At 38.0% G+C, this 19,394-nt stretch overlaps 1 protein-coding gene across 1 annotated transcript; it reads right to left on the bottom strand.

The window, feature by feature from the left end:
- Nucleotides 1–3,217: 3,217 nt before the first annotated feature.
- Nucleotides 3,218–19,108, bottom strand: LOC140169383 (tyrosine kinase receptor Cad96Ca-like). Its single transcript, XM_072192641.1, has 12 exons — nt 19,072–19,108; nt 18,716–18,832; nt 15,335–15,451; nt 12,214–12,455; nt 10,995–11,175; nt 10,038–10,199; nt 9,152–9,342; nt 8,283–8,405; nt 7,648–7,759; nt 7,011–7,107; nt 4,642–4,741; nt 3,218–3,762 (listed from the first exon to the last, which is right to left on the bottom strand). Exons 1-12 carry the CDS (start codon nt 19,106–19,108, stop codon nt 3,646–3,648), a joined length of 1,596 nt encoding a protein of 531 aa, XP_072048742.1. The 3' UTR covers nt 3,218–3,645.
- Between the last annotated feature and the right edge of the window lie 286 nt (nt 19,109–19,394).

Genomic DNA, 19,394 nt, shown 5'->3' with positions numbered 1-19,394 from the left:
CTGAGTGGTGTCAAATGAAAGAGAAAAAGTAAAAAGTAAAAAATATTTCCCCACCCGGTCTTCACTCTCTCTTATACCCTATCAGACCTCAATCTCACCAAAACACCACCATACTGGCCCACACTCTCTCTAATACCTTACCAAGCCTTCACTCTCTCCTATACCCCGTCAGACCTCACTCTCTCTAAAACACCACCAAACTGGACCACACTCTCTTTAATACCCCACCAGACCCTCACTCTCTCTTATACTCCACCAGACACTCACTCTCTCTAAAACACCAGCAGACTGGCCCACACTCTTTCTAATACCCTACCAAGCCTTCACTCTCTCTTATACCCTATCAGACCCTCACTCTCTCTAAAACATTTCCAGACTGGCACATACTCTCTCTAATACTATACCAAGCCTTCACTCTCTCTTATACCATAATGTATAATAAAGATGCACGAACGGAAAACATGATATTAACAGAATAAAAAATATAGAGAAAATTTGTGTCATTTTAATTCCTTTGAAATACACCTTATAATAATTGGTTGATTAAATTAAAGGTTACAAAAGTAAATTCTACATGTATACCGGTATTGAATTTTTTTACATTGTCAGGAAATAGTCAACTTGAAGACATAACTGCTTATTAGTATGCTTCGACTATATTTATAAATGTAAAAATGTGACCCATGGGGAGAGACATACCAAGATCAGTAAGCGTGATTGACCACTACCATGACTACTCAGAAAAGGATAGTAACTCTTTAGATAAATATCAGCAAATTTAAGTATTAATTGAATTGCAAAATTATTGTACATGGGGGATTCCAAATTTGTAATTATCTTATCAAAAAACAACATTTTGAAAGTATTTGCCGACGAAAAAAAATATTTATCCACAGAAATGTTTACAATATAATCACAGAGTTGAAAAAATAGACAATTTTGATGCACAGTAATCACGTGTTCTTTACCGCCTTTGCATTCAAATGTACAGGAAGACCACCCGCTGTATAGACTTACCGTCTACAAGCTGTTATGGCAGCGCGGAGGTGGTCACGTGCGTATTTACAAATACGTATTTATAAATATAGTCGAAGCATACTGCTTACGACAATTCAATAGATGATACACCAATTGTACACTTTAGGATTAGTATCCTATCATTTTAATAGTTTGTCCCAGGTATGCACAAACTTGACACTGCGGCTTTAACCAGAAGACAAACCAACTTGGCTGTTGTTTGTTGTTGTGAAGACCATATTTGAATACCGTGCGATTATTTGTGCGAATATTTGTGACTTGTTTGAATTCCTGAGATTGTTTAAAGCCTAAATCTAGGCCTAGATCTTTTCCCTTCTTCCCATCATGCACTATTCCAGGACGTAGTGCATCAGCCTCATAGATCGTATGTAACTTACTATGCTCTACAGGGTGTCCCTGAAAGAACTGTATCATCGGAAACTTAATTGTTTGGAGTATTTGTACACGACAATTAAAAAAACTAACTAGACTTAGCTGTGGTCTAAGACCACGAACACATCCGTGTTGTTACCCCTTAATGACCTTTGACCCCAAAATATATGAAAACCCCATAGAGTTTGGCTAATGTCAATGTATGTGTGCACGTGGCATCACTTTGCCATGTTATTTGTGGCAGAAGGGGCATTTTGAAGGTTTTTCGTCTCAGACCGGAAGTGACCCCTTAATGACATTTGACCCCAAATAAAAAATACCACATATGAATTGGGTAACCACAATTCATGTGTGAACATACCGTTACTGTCCTATGTTTTTCTTAGCAAATAAAAAATGTTTGAAGGTTTTTCGTTTTATACCGGAGGTGACCCTTAATGACCTTTGACCCCAAATATGTGTACACCCCATAGACACTGGGTAATAACAATGCATGTGTGCAAGTGGCGTCACTGTCCTACAGAATCTGTGGAAGAAGATGCATTTTAAAGGTATTTCGTTTATACCGGAAGTGACCCTTAATGAGATTTGACCCCAAATAAAAAATACCACATATACATTGGGTGACTGCAGATCACGTGTGAACATACCGTTACTGTTCCATGTTTTGCTTAGCTTATAAAAAATTTTAAGATATTTCGTTTTTACCGGAAGTGACCCCTTAATGACCTTTGACCCCAAATCTGTGTACACCCCATAGACACTGGGTAATAACAATACATATGTGCAAGTGGCGTCTCTGTCCCACATAATTTCCTGAAGAAGGTGCTTTCTAAAGGTATTGCTTTTTAAACCGGAAGTGACCCCTTAATGAGCTTTGACCCTAAGTAAAAAAATACCACATATACATTAAGTGACTACAGATCATATGTGAACATACTGTTACTGTCCAATGTTTTTTTAGCTAATAAAAAAATTGAAGGTATTCCGTTTTATACCGGAAGTGACCCCTTAATGACATTTGACCCCAAATCTGTGTACACCTTATAGACACTGGGTAATTACAATGCATGTGTGCAAGTGGCGTCACTGTCCTACGTAATTTGTAGGAGAAGATGCATTTTTGAGCTGAAATCACTTTTTTGACCTCTATGACCCCTGCGTGACCTTTGACCCCACGAGTTTCATGTGACATGTAGGGGCACGGTCAATGATCATTGTGACCGAGTTAGGTCAAAATCGATGTAAGCATGTGAGTGCTAGAGCAAATGTAATGGTTGACAGAAGAAAGAAAGAAGAACCTGTAAGAAAAAAGACACAGCCGTGACTAACGTCACGGCTGTGTAAATACCTGCTGTAGTTGAGGAATAAATCAGCTATCACATACTGAATTTTGACAATTGACCATACCATCCTTGAAATAAAAGAAGGTTATGAAACTCTCATTTTCAAACCTTTCCACGGATTCAAATATCAATCGATGATCTGTATTCGGAGTGCTATTCACTGCGCATCTTCAGCGCATGAGGCGTCTATTGTCATTGATAGATATTTGACTCCGTGGAAGGATTGAAAACGAGGTAGTTTCGTAATCCCCTTTTTTCAAACAATTGTATATATTCAAAAAGTATGTGATAGCTGATATTTTTCTCAACCACATCGGTTATGTTATGTTTGGTTCATGCGTTATAACACACATCCAAAAAAGTCAGTTTTCGACGATACAGTTCTTTCTGGGACACTCTGTACTATTGTGCGTCACCAGGCCCGTACGCAGGATTTTTTTTGGGGGGTGCTGTTTGGGGGGGGGGCGATTTTGTGAAAAGTGGATTTTCTACCCAAAATTTGGACCTTTTATGGCACTGCGTGACCCGTCGTTGGTTTTGCATCTTCAATTCTATAAAACGTCCAGAAATATTTTTTGGCCTCCTTGTCCATATTCTATCAATGTAATGAAAATATCTCTATGCCCCCAAGGGGATGATGTGTTTTGCGACACTCAAAAGGCGGAATATGGTGGAAATACCGCTGGAATAGTGTATGATGGGAAGTCGAAAAAAGGTCTATGCAGCGTATACCGTCCCCGGTGATTTCATTAAGTATACAGTCCATGTAGCTCATACTGTCCCGGTGGCTCCATTAGGTAATATACTACAATGTAGGCTATATACTGTCCCGGTGGCTCCATTAGGCATACAGCCTATACTGTCCCGATGGCTTCATTAAGTATACTGCCTATACTCTCCCGCTGGCTGCATGCTCATCATTCTCAACGGAGCTATCACTGTTCGCTACGTTCGGATCCAAATATACATAACTCGAGGCATTGAAGTCGGTCATTGTTAAGTAACCCTGTGAAAATAGAAATATAATAATTATATAACATATTAAGGTTTCAAAAGAAACGGAAAGAAAGAAATGAAAAAGGGAAAAGCAAGAAATAGAGACGAAAGTAGAGATGAATATAGAAGATATAAGAAAGAAAGAATGAATGAAAGAAAGAAAGGAATGAACGAAGGAATGAATGAAGGAATGAAGAAAGGAAGGAAGAAAAGGAGGAAGAAAGGAAGGAAGAAAGGAAGGAAGAAAGGAAGGAAGGAAAAGTATTCAGAATTTTTAAAAATCGTGGCATCGTAGCAAGTCTCCGGCCTTGTAGCCGAGTCACCGAACTCAACTTTCGAGTCAAGTCCGAGTTAACGGGGTACTCGAGTGTCAAGTGAAGTCACTCGAGTGAAGTCTTTGGGGCGAAAGTCGAGTCGAGTCGAGTTTAGTTTTTTAAACAATCAAGTTGACTCAAATGAAGTCATGTTTTTGATACATACATATGACATGTCTAAATATTCTGTTAAACAATGCATACTCGTTTGATTTCTTTGTAAGACGATCAGATATTCATTGCTATCAGACAATAAACAGTAATCCGGTAATAAGTAGAGTCAAACAAGAAATACAAACGTATTCAAATGTTCAAGATCTTAAATGTTGGCAATGACGGAGGAGATGTAAGCATATTTCTTAGCATGCTTTGGGTGAATTGGAGAAAAACAGCAGCGAAATGGAAATAATGTAAAATATAACTCACCATCGGGTAATTCAAGTCTTGAGTCGAGGGCGAGTAGAGTGTCAAGACTTCCAAAATCTCAAGCGAAATTGACAACTGAATATGCTATAATAATAACGGCCAACTAAATCCCGGATGGGATTAACCACAAATTTCTTATTGTTACTCACATTTGCATCTTCAAGCATCTGATCAAACTTTCGGTAGATTTGACCGAAACTCGGTCTCTTCTCAGGTCGCTCTTGCCAACACTCTTGCATCAGCGAGAATCTATGGACATCAAACATAACAAATTATAATATTAGAGAGGTTGCGATTTCCAAACGTAGACATCGGACGTACTTTGATCTATTCAAAACCACTCTCCTGTATCGAAGCGAGGTCACGTATTTAGCTATTTTGAAGATATTCCACGTGCGAAATCGACGTAGATACATCGTTGAAAATGCACAAAATTTGTCCATTTCACAATATGTTAAAGACGGTCAAGGATAATGAACATACGAAGGAAAGTCTAATTATTATTATGATCCTTTTTGTTTGTAACAAATCATTATAATAAAGGTACAGCGATGTGTTAAAAATGGACTAAATTTAAACGCAATATTCATACGCAGAGATTGTCTATTGAAATGTGTGTGATACTTTGCGTATAAAAAATTACCTTGCGATTTGACATTTAGGACTCAACGTAGCATTAAAACGTACGTTCCACCATGGTTCCACGTGGAAATAGGCTGATTTTACCTCGAGTCTAGGTAAAGGAAACGTAGAGAACGAGTCTTTCTCTACGAATGTTATAGTCAAAATATCATGTGTTTTTGTACAGCTGAGGGGTGGTGCAATAACTTTGTGTATCCCCGAGGTGGTGAAGTATTATAGGGGTGGGGGGTGGTCAAAGATTGGTTGGCAGGTCAAAGGGGGGCAAGCATTTTTTTGCAGGTCGAAAGTTGGGTGGGGGAGGGCAAGGAAAGTTTGGCTCAGATATTTTAGGAACATTAGGAACACGTTCAAATATGCACAATTCCTGATCGGTTATTTATTTATTTATTTATTTATTTATTTATTTATTTATTTATTTATTTATTTATTTATTTATTTATTTATTTATTTATTTATTTATTTATTTATTTATTTACACACAATTCAAAGTATAGACCTCTGGCAAGGCAACGGTTCACTCGCACCTATAAGATTAGTATTTTTCAAAAGAGCTGTATTGTATTCAATCTATGTTTGCAGACATACACAGGTGATCAGTGCAATCTGATTGTGCTGGCATGGTTGGGCGATCTATTCAAACATTGTATTCATCTATTGCGATTATTACGTCACTTCTTAACTTATAGAGGCCCTGCATTCTTTTATTGATTGGCTCCAAACAAAGGATTTGAACCGGTGTCCTTCACCGTAGTTATGGCGGAGTACAGTTCAACAAAAGCATGATTGCAATCTACCACGACATTTCGGCTCACACACATAAGAAATGCACTACGATAAAATAGGTTGATGAAAACAGTGCAACAGAGCATTAATGCCCAAAATTGAAAAGCTGTATAATTTATAAACAATATACACTACACATAAAAAATACTACTACAAGGGATTTTCAACATATAAGAATCCAAACAATCAAGTGACAACATGCACAGTTTTGTCCTTATATCACTTTTGGGTTTATAACAAAATGTTTTCAAGACTCTATCGTGATTGGCAGCTGCATAAGACATCTCTTTGACAGCTGATAATGCCCATCTATTCACCAAGTGGCTATTAACTGATGACTACTGTATGCTAATATGAAATCATTGTTTATCAACAAAGGCGAGGGACTCGTCTGTCGATATGCTCAAACAAACCGCTACACTGTTCAATGGCTTCCTTGTACTATATGAAATATGGTGGGCGATTTGAATTGCACGTGCCCTGAGCAAACTACGATGCGTACGCACACTGCAGGGCAAAGAACAATGGAAATTGTCATAATTTGCGCGCATACTGCCGGGCAATGACGTCACATGTCAAGTGGTCTATACCCGATCAATGTTGGAGTTGCCTATAGCCTATATGTTTAAAATTCAATATGGCTACCGAACTGTCATGTGGTCCAGTGGATTAGTGCACTGAACTTCTGTATTTTGTATGTAGCAGCGGCGTGGGTTCGAGGCCCACCTGTGCCGAACCATTTAAAACAAAAATTTAATATTAGGGAAATGAGACTGGGCGAATTTATGTATGACGTAGAGAGGATTAAGATCCCTTTATTGATCCCTGACCCCACCGACTACCCCGGGCTGATTTCATGCAAAACAAATCACCAGATGACTGACTATAGGACATAGCGCCACAACACGAGCGTTGGTAAAGTATGTGGCCTCACTGCAATACATAGCTACGTGAAAACGTACGTCTACGTTTGGAAAATCGCAATCTGCCATCCAAAACGTACAAATCTTTCATGAATGTCTAAATACAGATTTAAAAGCATACCGGTCTTTTCTAGAGTTGACTCGTTTTTCAAAAATTGTGAATAACTTACATGTCCTGGCTACAATGCTCGGGCTTAGGAAGCCTGTATCCTTTCCGTAGTTCATCGATCACTTTCTTTGAAGACATACCCGGGTATGGGTGAGAACCTGCACAAGTACAAGTTTATTGGTGCGTAAGGGACAAACAAAAAGTTCGATGACGTCCTATAAACGAAAGTGCTATAGGTTGTCCCCTCCCTCATTTCCTCATCCCTCCCTGTAACGCAAGTGTTAAACTATGAAAATTCAAACTCCAAAAGATCAACTTTGACCGATAATTTAACTAGTTTTTTACAAACGTAATCAGGCTTTTACCCCCTTCCCCATATAGGACGTCATTGAACTTTTGGTTTGTACCCTAATGAAGAAAACATCAACAAATGTATTAAATGGACAATTTCAGAGTTCAGGTTCTATCTACTCAAGCAGCTCTAGGGTGTTGGAATGTCATGCTATTCCAGATATTCTGGTATTTTAGCTTTATCTTTTTCAAACAGCAATAAAAGGTGTTGAAATTGGATTGAACATGTGACACAGGTTCGTACTGGTACTTTTTACTATATGATTAATGCTGTAAACTCGTATACATACCTTACCTTGCAGTTATTCCGTTTCATACCCTTGTAAGATATTAGTCCCATTTCTTACCTACTGTTACCAATTCCCACATTGTTACCCCAAATGACCACACGTCACTTTTACTCGTGTAACTATTCTCTAACAGAGATTCTATTGCCATCCAGCGAACTGGAACTCGACCCTAGAAAGCAATAAAACAATTCAAAAGCCGTTATTGGTGGAATTTCTTAAGCATAAAAACCATAAATTTCCACGTCCAATTATATGCATGTTACATTAAAGGTAAACACAAATCTTTGCCATTATTATGTTTTGATGAATCCATGTGTGTGCAATGTGTATCGCTACGAGTTTTAAAATATTTTTAAACTCATAGCTAAAATCAATAAATATGGGCTCAATCGATCTAAACCTAAATATCAGGTGCTCTAAAGGGACAGAGATGTCGGCACATACTTCATTTAACATTGTATCATATATATACTTTCGAAAGTTTTAGATTGCTTATCAGAAACTGTTAGATTAGTATATTCCTAAAGTCAACTCCATAAAGCCCACTTAACACGACTGTTTAAACATCCATCTTCTCTTCTAACATTGTATTAAGCACGATTTGTAATTTGCAGATAAAGCCGCACCACGACCAGTGAGCGACCCTTGGAAAAGACGTATAACGGCATAAACAAGCAAACAAAATGACTTACACGAGATTGCATTTCATAGGAGTTCTGTTCTGATATATCTCGAGCTAAACCAAAATCACTCAATTTGCAAACAAGACCATCACCCAAGAGAACATTCCGGGTTGCCAAATCACGGTGTATGCACTGAAAAATTAAACAAAACCATTTATATGAAAAACGGTTAGTTGTTTCCTTTGTAAAAGAGAGTTGTATATGTAGCAAATGACAGTGCCATTAACATCTAAACAAACATGTACTAATCAAAATACAGTTCTTTTAAAGTGATAACTTTTTTTTATATCCCCAATCACACCACTGCACACAGTAAACATAAATTATTACTCGTATTAGATAAACAATGAAAAGTAAAAGCTGCAGAGCCCTTAACATTTTATTTGACAAACATTCTAACTGAAAAGGAGGTATAAGAACTCATTATTTGACACCATAATTAACACAAACATTGCAAACTAACTTCGGTCAAATGATAACACTGTATAACAAAAAATGTGCAGAAAACGTCATGACAATGTTCTAATATGCGCAATTTAATGCTCGTATCACATGATTAGACAATTTGAAGGTTTGAACTTCCTCCATAATCTGGCATGTGTAAGGGGTGGGGCAATTTTTTTTGAGCAATGGCCAAAGGACTGGTGACCATTTTTGGTAGATAATTTTGAGAATCACCACCCACTTACATGCAAGTGGTAAAGCAATTTTGACCTTGTTGTTTTACAAATGTGAAGATTTACAATATTGCTCAATCAGTCTGCTTGTCAGGAGACAGTGAACCTTGTCGTGTTTGAGGAGGCAGAACATACCTCAACCGATATTAGAACTTTTTAACGAACAATTAAAAAGTAAAATACGTGTATAAATAAACTAACTTGTTTAGAAGACAAGTATTTCATGCCATTTGCAATCTGACTGCCAAACTCCAGTATTTCATTAGGCGTCAAGAATTCTCTTCGTTGGCCTTCTATGTTATTGTAGGGACTCTCTGGAGCATTGCGTATTGCACGTAAATGCGATTGTAAGTTTCCATGGGAGGCATATTCCATGATGAGATAATATGGTTCTGTAGTTAAAACAATGGAAATACAAAGGGTTTTAATTATTACATATCAAATACTAAAAAATATCAAATTTAATAAATAAAAGAAGCATTTCAACCTGACGAGATTGCCAATCAGACACAATTTCCGAGGCGTTCCGCTTATTCCCCAAACAACTTGGCACATATACAGGCATGGAAAATGAAAGCTTGCACAAATTGTTTGATGTCGTTTTACGGTAATCATGGTAATTGCGAAGTTTACTTGCTGTAATTATCCAGGCACTACGATTTCGCAATAAATACTGATGTATACGGGAAATAGTGACCAGACCATGATGATCAAAAAAATAAATAAATAAAAGCAAACAAAAAAATGACTTTAATATAGTGCGCTACGCACATGCACCACGCCTAGACGTTGATCCACAAGCCTCAGCACACTTTATATGTTTTCGCTGACCACTACGGCCCCACATCATTTTATAAGCCATTTAACAACAATTTTAAGAATTTTGCTGCTTCAAGAGCACACACCCAAGACATTCCATAACTAACCATCGCGACCAGGATCAGCTCCCCGAGTTTCGTACGGGTTAGAATATGAATTACTGACTGCACTCAATACCAAATGTAATTTCGATTCATCACTTATTTATTGTTAAAGTTATCTAAAGCTACACAATATGCATAACAGAATGTCTGTATCATGATATTACCTTCATCAGTACAACATCCTAGCATAACAATAATGTTAGGATGAGGTTCCAGCATTCGATACACTTTTAACTCCTTCATGAAGTCGCTACGATCTGACTCTGTTGCTGTGTCTTTTAGCATTTTGACTGCTGCAATTGTGCTCACTCCTCTCTTTACAACACCTGAAGGAAATAATGATTATCAATCGATCAATTAATGATACGAAAATATGTATTATATTGTTCATCATATTCATGTTCTATAGTCTCTCCACGATCCACGATATATGTTGACACATACTCGGAAAATAAGTCAAACTATAAAACTAAAAACAAAGTTGGTCAATCTCCATTTATTAAAGCTAGGTGGTGAGATTTTTGTATTGTGTTTTGTACCTCACAATGAGGCCTGTACCATAATAATCCAATTCCCAAGTTTTGTGGTAAAATTGGCAGTTTTCATATTAGAAGTAAAAACGTGTTTTACAACGGCCCATAGAATGGTATGTGTGGTATACCACAATTGTTGTGGATGAGGCTATCACTTTGTCGTCAATAACATCTGAACGGAATACATTTTGGTCCTAAATTTTCAATGAGAAAAATATGTGCTTTCTTCTGATGCCAAAATCTCTATTTATGATAGGAAAAGTGGGTGGACGAGGCTGTCGATCAGGGAACCCATCTTTGACTCGTGTCATAATGAATCAACAAATACCAAAAAACTTTTTTTTATACCCAACCTTACTTGATTGATGATCTCTTGATCTTCCGTGCGTTTGTGAATATTATTATTATTATTCATCAAGGTAGTAATAACTATGGAATTTTCAAACTATAATCTGATCTACTTTTGGACTGACGATGCATCCAGGACAGGATGTGAAAAGGTAATGTGCCACTCACAGTAAAGCAGAACCGTTCCGTGCTTTTTTCAATATTATGTTGCGATGAAAGAATTTTTATTTATTGTTTTACCCATTGCTTCTGCACGAACAACATTAGCAAAGGCCCCGCTGCCAAGATGCTCGTGTAGTGTGAGTTTCTGCCGCGGGAATTCGTCACCAATTTTCCTCTCAGCTTTATCATAAACGGTGCCGTGTCTTTGATGTCCTCTCTGTCCTTTTTGCCCTGTAGGTTGTTTCTGCCTTTTTAGATCCTTTAAAATGTCAATTTACAAAGTTAACTACTTTTACACTTTACTATGCTTAATGATGTAGTAAATGGTAGTTCTAAATTGTTTTTGTGAAATACATAACCTTAAACTAAGTAACTAAGTAAAAGCTTGTATCTTGCTGGTTTATCATTCCGAAAGTTTACATATAAAACCTCCCCAAACGTTTCCAAAGGTTTAACACACTCACTTAGGAACATTTACCATTCTCATTCTGTTTGTTTGTTTGTTTGTTTGTTTGTTTGTTTGTTTGTTTGTTTGTTTGTTTACCCAGGTTGGTCCGTGAGGGACACATGCTAATCCATGAGAAATCTATGGACCGTTCCAAGCTCATACAACAATAATGCACAAGCCTGGATAACCAGTATAGGCTAATAAGATAGCCAAATAGCTTTGATAAAAAAAGCAAGAAATGGAAGAATATAGCAAGGAAAAGGAGAAAGGAGAGAAGGCCACTCCCAAACACAATTGTACAATTTTACTCTTAGCCCTTACTTCGTGAGAACGGAATTTGGAATTCCAATCTCAAGCCCCGATGCAATTCTGGAGGTATGTTGTTGTCATTTGACATGATAGATATGAGAGATGATCAGTCCGACAGTGTTATGAATTCCGGGGGGTCACTCCAATTGTGGCCTGTACACCATCCGCGATAATAAAAACGCGTAAAAAGGGTAATTTTTCGTGGATTGGCACGATACGCGCATATCATGTTTAGGGTGTCAAAAACATGAAAAATTGGAAAAAAGGGTAGCAAAATTGCAATTGCTAATACGCGGAAGTGAAATTTAGGGTATGAAATTTGATGCAAGGAACAAAATCCCTGTTTAGGGTGTGAAAACAGGCGCGTTTTAGCCCAGGGTTAAATCCTTGTTTAGGGTGCTTTTCAAAAGTTGATTATCGCGGATGGTGTACAGGCCACAATGGGAGTGACCCCCCGGGTATGGATTACGGGAATACGGCAAATTTGTAATAGATGTCAATTACTTGTGCAAGACTCATAACTGATCACAGTAATCTTACCGGTGTACCATTTCCTTGACTCCTGTCGTTTCTATAGATTACCCTCTGCTCATAAGTGTTGTCCCTGGTTTCACTAGGTGCCCTCGATTCCTCTTTATTCCTACGACGTCTTTTCAGACAAACCACCAAAACAACGATAATGATGACCACGACAAAGACGGCTACGATTGCAGCGATAATTATTGTGGCTGTAGTACTCAGGCCATCTGATTGACCGCCTCCTCCATTGCCACTGCCTCCATCTGTATAATGAAGTTAAAAATAAGTTTTACATTATGTTACAAGTGTCTTACACAATTCAGCATCAAAGTGGTTACGTAATTCTCTTGGTTACCGGATCACGCTGTTTTGGTATGCCTTCGAGTGCCATATACTTTGTGTGGTGATCGTTTCGATCGTGGTTCATTACTCAAGAACGTGATCCCGTTGACATAGCAACATTACGTAACTTCGATACTGAATATTATGCCATTGCCCTTTTAAAGTAAATCGATGGTAATTAGTCCTGGCCCTGTCCTACAGACCCGTATACATTTTTCAAAGACGAAAGTTTGAACGTTGATTCGAGTAGGGTATGCATAGGTCTTCCAAATTCTACTAGGTGGAAAATTCCAAACCCGGGCACACTCTGTATATGGCAATTTTTCAAAATGGCCGCCAAAATGTACTTATGAACCAGGTAAACTGACAATAACTCTGAAACTACTTGACCTAGAGGGGTGATTGAGGTGTCTATCCCCACTAAATCAAGGCTGTCTAATTGAATTAAGGGGGTTTCATGGATGTCTGAGGTCCATGACACCTGGAATCCAAGATGGCCGCCCGTAGCAACCATAATCATCATATTAGCCAGATGATATGACAATAATTCGGAATCTGCCTGACCTACAAGGGTCATTGAGGTGTTTATCTCCACTAAATCAATGCTAGCTGAGTGAATGAAGGAGGTTTCATGGATGTCTGAGGTCCAGGACACCTGAAATCCAAGATGGCCGCCCATAGCAATCATAAATCATCATATTAGCCAGGTGAAATGACAACAATTCGGAATCTGCTTGACCTACAAGGGTCATTGAGGTGTCTATCCCCACTAAATCAAGACCAGCTGAGTACATGAAGGGGCTTTCGTGAGATATCCGAGGTCCAGGACACCTGAAATCCAAGATGGCCGTCCATATCAACCATAAATCATCAAATTAGCCAGGTGAAATGACAATAATTCGGAATTTGCCTAACCTACAAGGATCATTGAGGTGTATATCCCCACTAAATTAAGGCTGGCTGAGTGAATGAAGGGGGTTTCATGGATGTCTAAGGTCTAGTACACCTGAATTCCAAGCTGGACGCCCGTAGCAACCATAATCATCATATTAGCCAGATGAAATGATAATAATTCGGAAGCTGCTTGACCTACAAGGGTCATTGAGGTGTTTATCTCCACTAAATCAAGGCTAGCTGAGTGAATGAAGGAGGTTTCATGGATGTCTGAGGTCCAGGACACCTGAAATCCAAGATGGCCGCCCATAGCAATCATAAATCATCATATTAGCCAGGTGAAATGACAACAATTCGGAATCTGCTTGACCTACAAGGGTCATTGAGGTGTCTATCCCCACTAAATCAAGACCAGCTGAGTACATGAAGGGGCTTTCGTGAGATATCCGAGGTCCAGGACACCTGAAATCCAAGATGGCCGTCCATATCAACCATAAATCATCAAATTAGCCAGGTGAAATGACAATAATTCGGAATTTGCCTGACCTACAAGGATCATTGAGGTGTATATCCCCACTAAATTAAGGCTGGCTGAGTGAATGAAGGGGGTTTCATGGATGTCTAAGGTCTAGTACACCTGAATTCCAAGCTGGACGCCCGTAGCAACCATAATCATCATATTAGCCAGATGAATGATAATAATTCGGAAGCTGCTTGACCTACAAGGGTCATTGAGGTCTCTATCAATACTAAATCAAGACTGTCTAATTGAATGAAGAGGGTGTCGTGGTTGTCTGATGTCTAGGACACCCACAACCTAAGATGGCCGCCCAAAGTAACCATATAACATTGATAGGTTAATGCACTTCTATTACTTGTTCAAGAAATTAGACAAACAATAATGCACGTGCGCTGATGTTGATGCGTCTAATGCACGAGCCCCGAAGGGGAGTGCATTAGACGCATCAAAATCAGCGCAAGTGCATTATTTTGTCTGATTTCTCGAGCAACAAATAATACGCGTTCATTAACCTATTTCATACACGAGAAGAAAAAAACACGTGATTTTTGCTGTTTTTATAACAAAATTATCACTAAAATTTTTGAAAAGTAGAACCAAATATAAATGCATCAACCCGCCCGAAAAATGAATCAAGTCTAGGCTACGCGGATGCGTGCGAAAGCACGGCGCATAGTACGCGGAGTGCACATTATACACAATCAATGTATGGTTTAGATTTTTCTAACGCTTGCTCTGATTGGTTCTCGCTATCTATATCTAAGAGTGTATGAACAAAAATCAATGCATGAAACGCAATCATCAATGATTAGCTGCTATTGGTCCATTACGGCGTTTATGAATAATATAACAGCACCCCGCAAACGCGAAACTTTTTTTAAAGAGTTTATAGTCAGTTATATTATAGTCAGTTTTGGTAAAAACGGTTTGATAACATTAAATGTCGGCTTATATAAAGGTCATGAAAACGTTTTAAAACGTTTTGTATGAAAACACGTTACAAAAATATTTTTTAAATGTTTTCAAAATGTTATTGTAAAAATATTTTTTTTTGGCAAACATTATTGCAAATATTTTGTTAACCCTTAACTAATATTATGTTAGAATATTTGCAGTAAGTTATTTTGATTCATTGCGAAAAATCTAAACAGTTGACTTTTACCAAGAAATATGTCATAGCAAAATGTATAGATTGTGGATTTTCCGCGATTCAGCAATTTCCAAGCAAAGTAGTCCATCAAGAATGACTCTCGGCGGAGGTTGAAACCTATAATAACGAGGTGAAGGCTGTTATTTGCCCGGGTTATTTGTTAGGAATGATGTCAAGACAATATATATTTATGACAAACCATAGACCCTGAAATGGACAAATAAAGACCAACATACCTTCACATACGGTTCCTGTATATCCCGTTGCGCAGCTACATGTGAACTGATCACCATTTGTAGAACATTGGCCGCCATTTAAACATGGGCTATGACTACACGGACCTGTAATAATATCTGTAACAGGACAACAATATTATCAAGGTTATTTGGAACTCAACTTACAAAATAATCATGATAATCTGTGGTTAAAACCATTGCAATTGTTACCCATGAGCATTATGAGCATACCCATGAGCATTATGAGCATACCTCGGCATCATTCAAAGGCTGATGACAATTCACCACTGAACATGTAATCATTGTACTAGCGTGTAATATAATGAATTATTAAATGTACTCCGAACATAAATCAGGTGTAAATATAGTTTGCCTCTGTCTCCCTCTTCCAGAATTTTCTCGCCCTCTCGCCCTCCTCCCCTCTTCTGTCTAGATAAAACATGCATCATTAACACAACAAAGAGGTCAGGTGGATGAATTGATTTAATGCCCGGGTTTAATGCTAAAGGTATTAACCTGTGTATTTGCCTCGTTAGTGTATGATAAGTACGTATGGGTATAAGCAACGCTCTGCAGGGTCTTTTGTTCTATTGTTTCCGATTAGAGCGCTGACATATTGGAAAATGTTGCCAATCAATATTCATGAGAGTGTACATTCAACGTCCAGTTTGCGAAATTGGGTGAGTTTTGTTTGGTAGGTGTGAAATACATCTGACTGGGCGTTTTAATTACGTAACGAATAAAGGCATTGACATCGTCGAATGGCTGCCCAGTGCTGTTATGTGTTTAGTTATTATATAGGCCTAATAATTATTATTAAATGTATTCATCATTCCTTTCTTTTCCCTTCTCTGTACTTATTCTTTCCTAGACCTACACTTTATCACTCCCTCGCTCTCATTGTCCCTCTCACCTCCCTCTCTCATTCCCATAATTTTCCTTATATTTCTATTTATCTACTTGTCTTTATTATATCTTTTATTTCTCCTTCCTCCAGCCCTCTCTCATTCTCCATATCCCCTCCTCCCTCTTCCTCCCTCCTCCCTCCCAAGACTTCTCACAGATGTGAATCTGCCCTCCCCAACCCCTCCCCTCTTTGGGTACGCCACTATTTCTATACCAATCTCCTTCTTAAAATAAGATTAAATGGAAATTTCTTTAAAACAACCTTCATAGGCCTATACTTATACTTACATGTATACATATAGCGATTACCATTATAGTGTAATACAGATATATGGACTGGACATGGCAGCCTTCATACATTCTAATGTGTTATCGATCACCAAGAGCATTTATTTAAATGAAACGCCTATCGTCAGGTGGGTGGTAAAGATGATTGCATCGACAGCTAAAGCCTCCTTATAGTCTTCAGACCCACACAAGCACACATTTGGGATACATTGAGTACAATGGTACCACTTTACACATGACTGCCCTTACACATGACTGTAGCGTGGTCACTTATTGATACTCGCCTGTTGTGTAGAGCGTTAATATGATGCCGGATCAGTGACCAATTTAATGGCGGAACCCCTTTCTTCGAAACAATGGTACCACTTTTATGAATAGCCTGTCGCAACTTCTAATCGGCATCAAACGAACAAAAGATTATATAATCTATTGCGACTCTATTTCTATTTAAAAGCTCTTTGGGTATAAGTATCTATAAAACACATACACAACCCCACCCCACCCCCACATACCCACAAAAACATGAGCTAAGAACAATGCAAGCTCAAAATTCAATACCAAATCTTAGCAGGCAATAAAAATGTTTTTGTTTGGTTTTGCAATATGGTATAAGCGTAAAAACAATGGGAATAATAACACGTACGTGCTGATTAATAACTGCTTTTAATAAATGGCTACTTGTAAAGCAATTTGTTCCCAGGAATTGCTCTCAGTCTTTTTTTTTATAAATGTAACGACATATTCTTAACGTGTATGTAGCTGGGAGGAAAAGCCGACGATCAATTGAAAATTTTGACCTTTCATATTGAAGATATGTATTTTTCCCCCAAAAGACGTAATTTTTTTTGTGTGTTTTGGAAAAAAAATCCATATCTTGAATACGAAAGGTCAAAATTTTCAATTGATCATCGGTTTTTCATCCCACAGTTAAATATCAAAAATATCAACTTTTAATCATTTTCCATAAATTGTGTATTACATTGCGAATTTCAAAAACTCAAAATTATTTGATATCAGAAGGACATTCTTCGTATTCAGAATGCAATTCGATATGTCTGATGTGCTCTAATGTCCCACAATAAATACTGTCCAAACGTTCATACCCCACCCCTTAATAAAGCTTTGAATTTTAATGCCACTATTTGGGACAAAGTCTAATCGATAGATAAAGGTTAAAATTACTTGTCTGACTAAAAATTAGAATGTATGAAGCGTTAAAAGCGTTAAAAGACAGAAAATATGCGAATTTAAATCAAAACAAATTTGAAGGTATGTCAAACGTGGAAATCATGAATTTTAATGACAAGAGTGTCCAGAATGGAAATCAAGTAGGGACTTGAATTGTAAAGATATTTTCAATCCAATTTATTTGTAACTTGTTCAAGATGATTGGATACACATAATACGATACATTTCGAATCCACGTTTACCACGGGAGAGAAAACATACCCAAGAGTGCGACGGCCATTTTTCACCTTTACCGAAAAACGCGCATGATGGACTCCGACTGTGAAACGCATATTATCTAAGATTGCTTATTATTGATCCATTGGGCTATTCCGGGGGGCTATTCCAGAAAATAGATGCACATCCCCTATAGAGGAATTCGGATTTCCGGACTTTTGTCTACTCGTGACTGTTGGAAATCCAGACTTTTAAATGTCTAAAGTTAAAAATATCCTGCAGAAAAATAGTTCAAATCAGAAACCCTCAATTTGAGAGCTCATTTTGGACATGTCCGTGATTTTTCCTTGATCTAATTCGATTTCCAAGCTTTTGCAAGTGACATTGGCAACAGGAATTCCGGTCGTTTTCAGACACCTGACTTGGAAATCCGGACTTTTTTTTGATTGAAAAGTTACTCCTCTATAGGGGTGTGTTTATTTTCTAGAATAGCCCATTACGGCGTTACATCATTATGAATTAGAGGGTAATAACAGCACATCCGTTATTTGGACGGCATTGTGAAAAATCTAAACAGTTTGCCAGGCCTTGGAACCGAGGAACATCTTCCGAAGTCCAATGCCCAACATATAACCGATGCAAAAGTAGTCCTTCAAGGATGACTCTCGGCTGAGGTTTAAAACTATATATCAAGGCCGAATGCCGTTATTTGCTAGGAATGGTGCCAGTACAGATTTATGACAAACCATAGATCCTGAAATGGACAAATAAAGACCAACATACCTTCACATACGGTTCCTGTATATCCCGTTGCGCAGCTACATGTGAACTGATCACCATTTGTAGAACATTGGCCGCCATTTAAACATGGGCTATGACTACACGGACCTGTAATAATATCTGTAACAGGACAACAATATTATCAAGGTTATTTGGAACTCAACTTACAACATAATCTACGGTTAAAATCACTGCAGTTTTGTCCTTTACCCCGCATACCTCACATCATTCAAAGTCACATGACAACTCACCACTGAACATGTGTAATCATTGTAAAAGCGTGCAATATAATGATTATTAAATGTACTCCGAACATAAATCAGGTGTATAGTTTTTTTGCCCCCATCTCCCTCCTCTACAATTCTCTCGTCCTCTCTCGCGGTCTCCCTCCTCCATCTATTTTCTCTAGATAAAACATATTGCATCATTAACACAACAAAAAGGTCAGGTGGGTGAATTGGTTGGATGCTAAAGGTATTAATCTGTGTATCTGCCTCGTTAGCATGGTTAGAGTATGATAAGTGTAGTTAGAGTGGGTTGGATATAAATATCTATAAAACGCACATTCACAACACCCCCTCCCCACACCCCCACAAAAACATGTGTTAATAATAGTGTAAGCTCAAAATTAAATACCACATCTTAGCATGCAAAAAAATGCTTTTATTTGGTTTTGCAATGG

Source organism: Amphiura filiformis, chromosome 14, assembly GCF_039555335.1.
Source record: "Amphiura filiformis chromosome 14, Afil_fr2py, whole genome shotgun sequence".
NCBI classification, from domain to species: domain Eukaryota; kingdom Metazoa; phylum Echinodermata; class Ophiuroidea; order Amphilepidida; family Amphiuridae; genus Amphiura; species Amphiura filiformis.
The sequence above is the reverse complement of the archived record's forward strand: the minus strand, read 5'-3'. Positions and strand labels throughout refer to the sequence as shown.

Bases quoted from the DNA above. Each gene is read 5' to 3' on its own strand.
- LOC140169383 (XM_072192641.1), bottom strand. From the start codon at position 19,108: ATGGAGGAGGGAGACCGCGAGAGAGGACGAGAGAATT. The intron at 12,456-15,334 runs GTATGTTGGTCT...TTCATTATACAG, and splicing joins TACAGGAACCGTATGTGAAG to ATGGAGGCAGTGGCAATGGA. The intron at 9,343-10,037 runs GTAATATCATGA...TTTTAACTACAG, and splicing joins AGGATGTTGTACTGATGAAG to AACCATATTATCTCATCATG.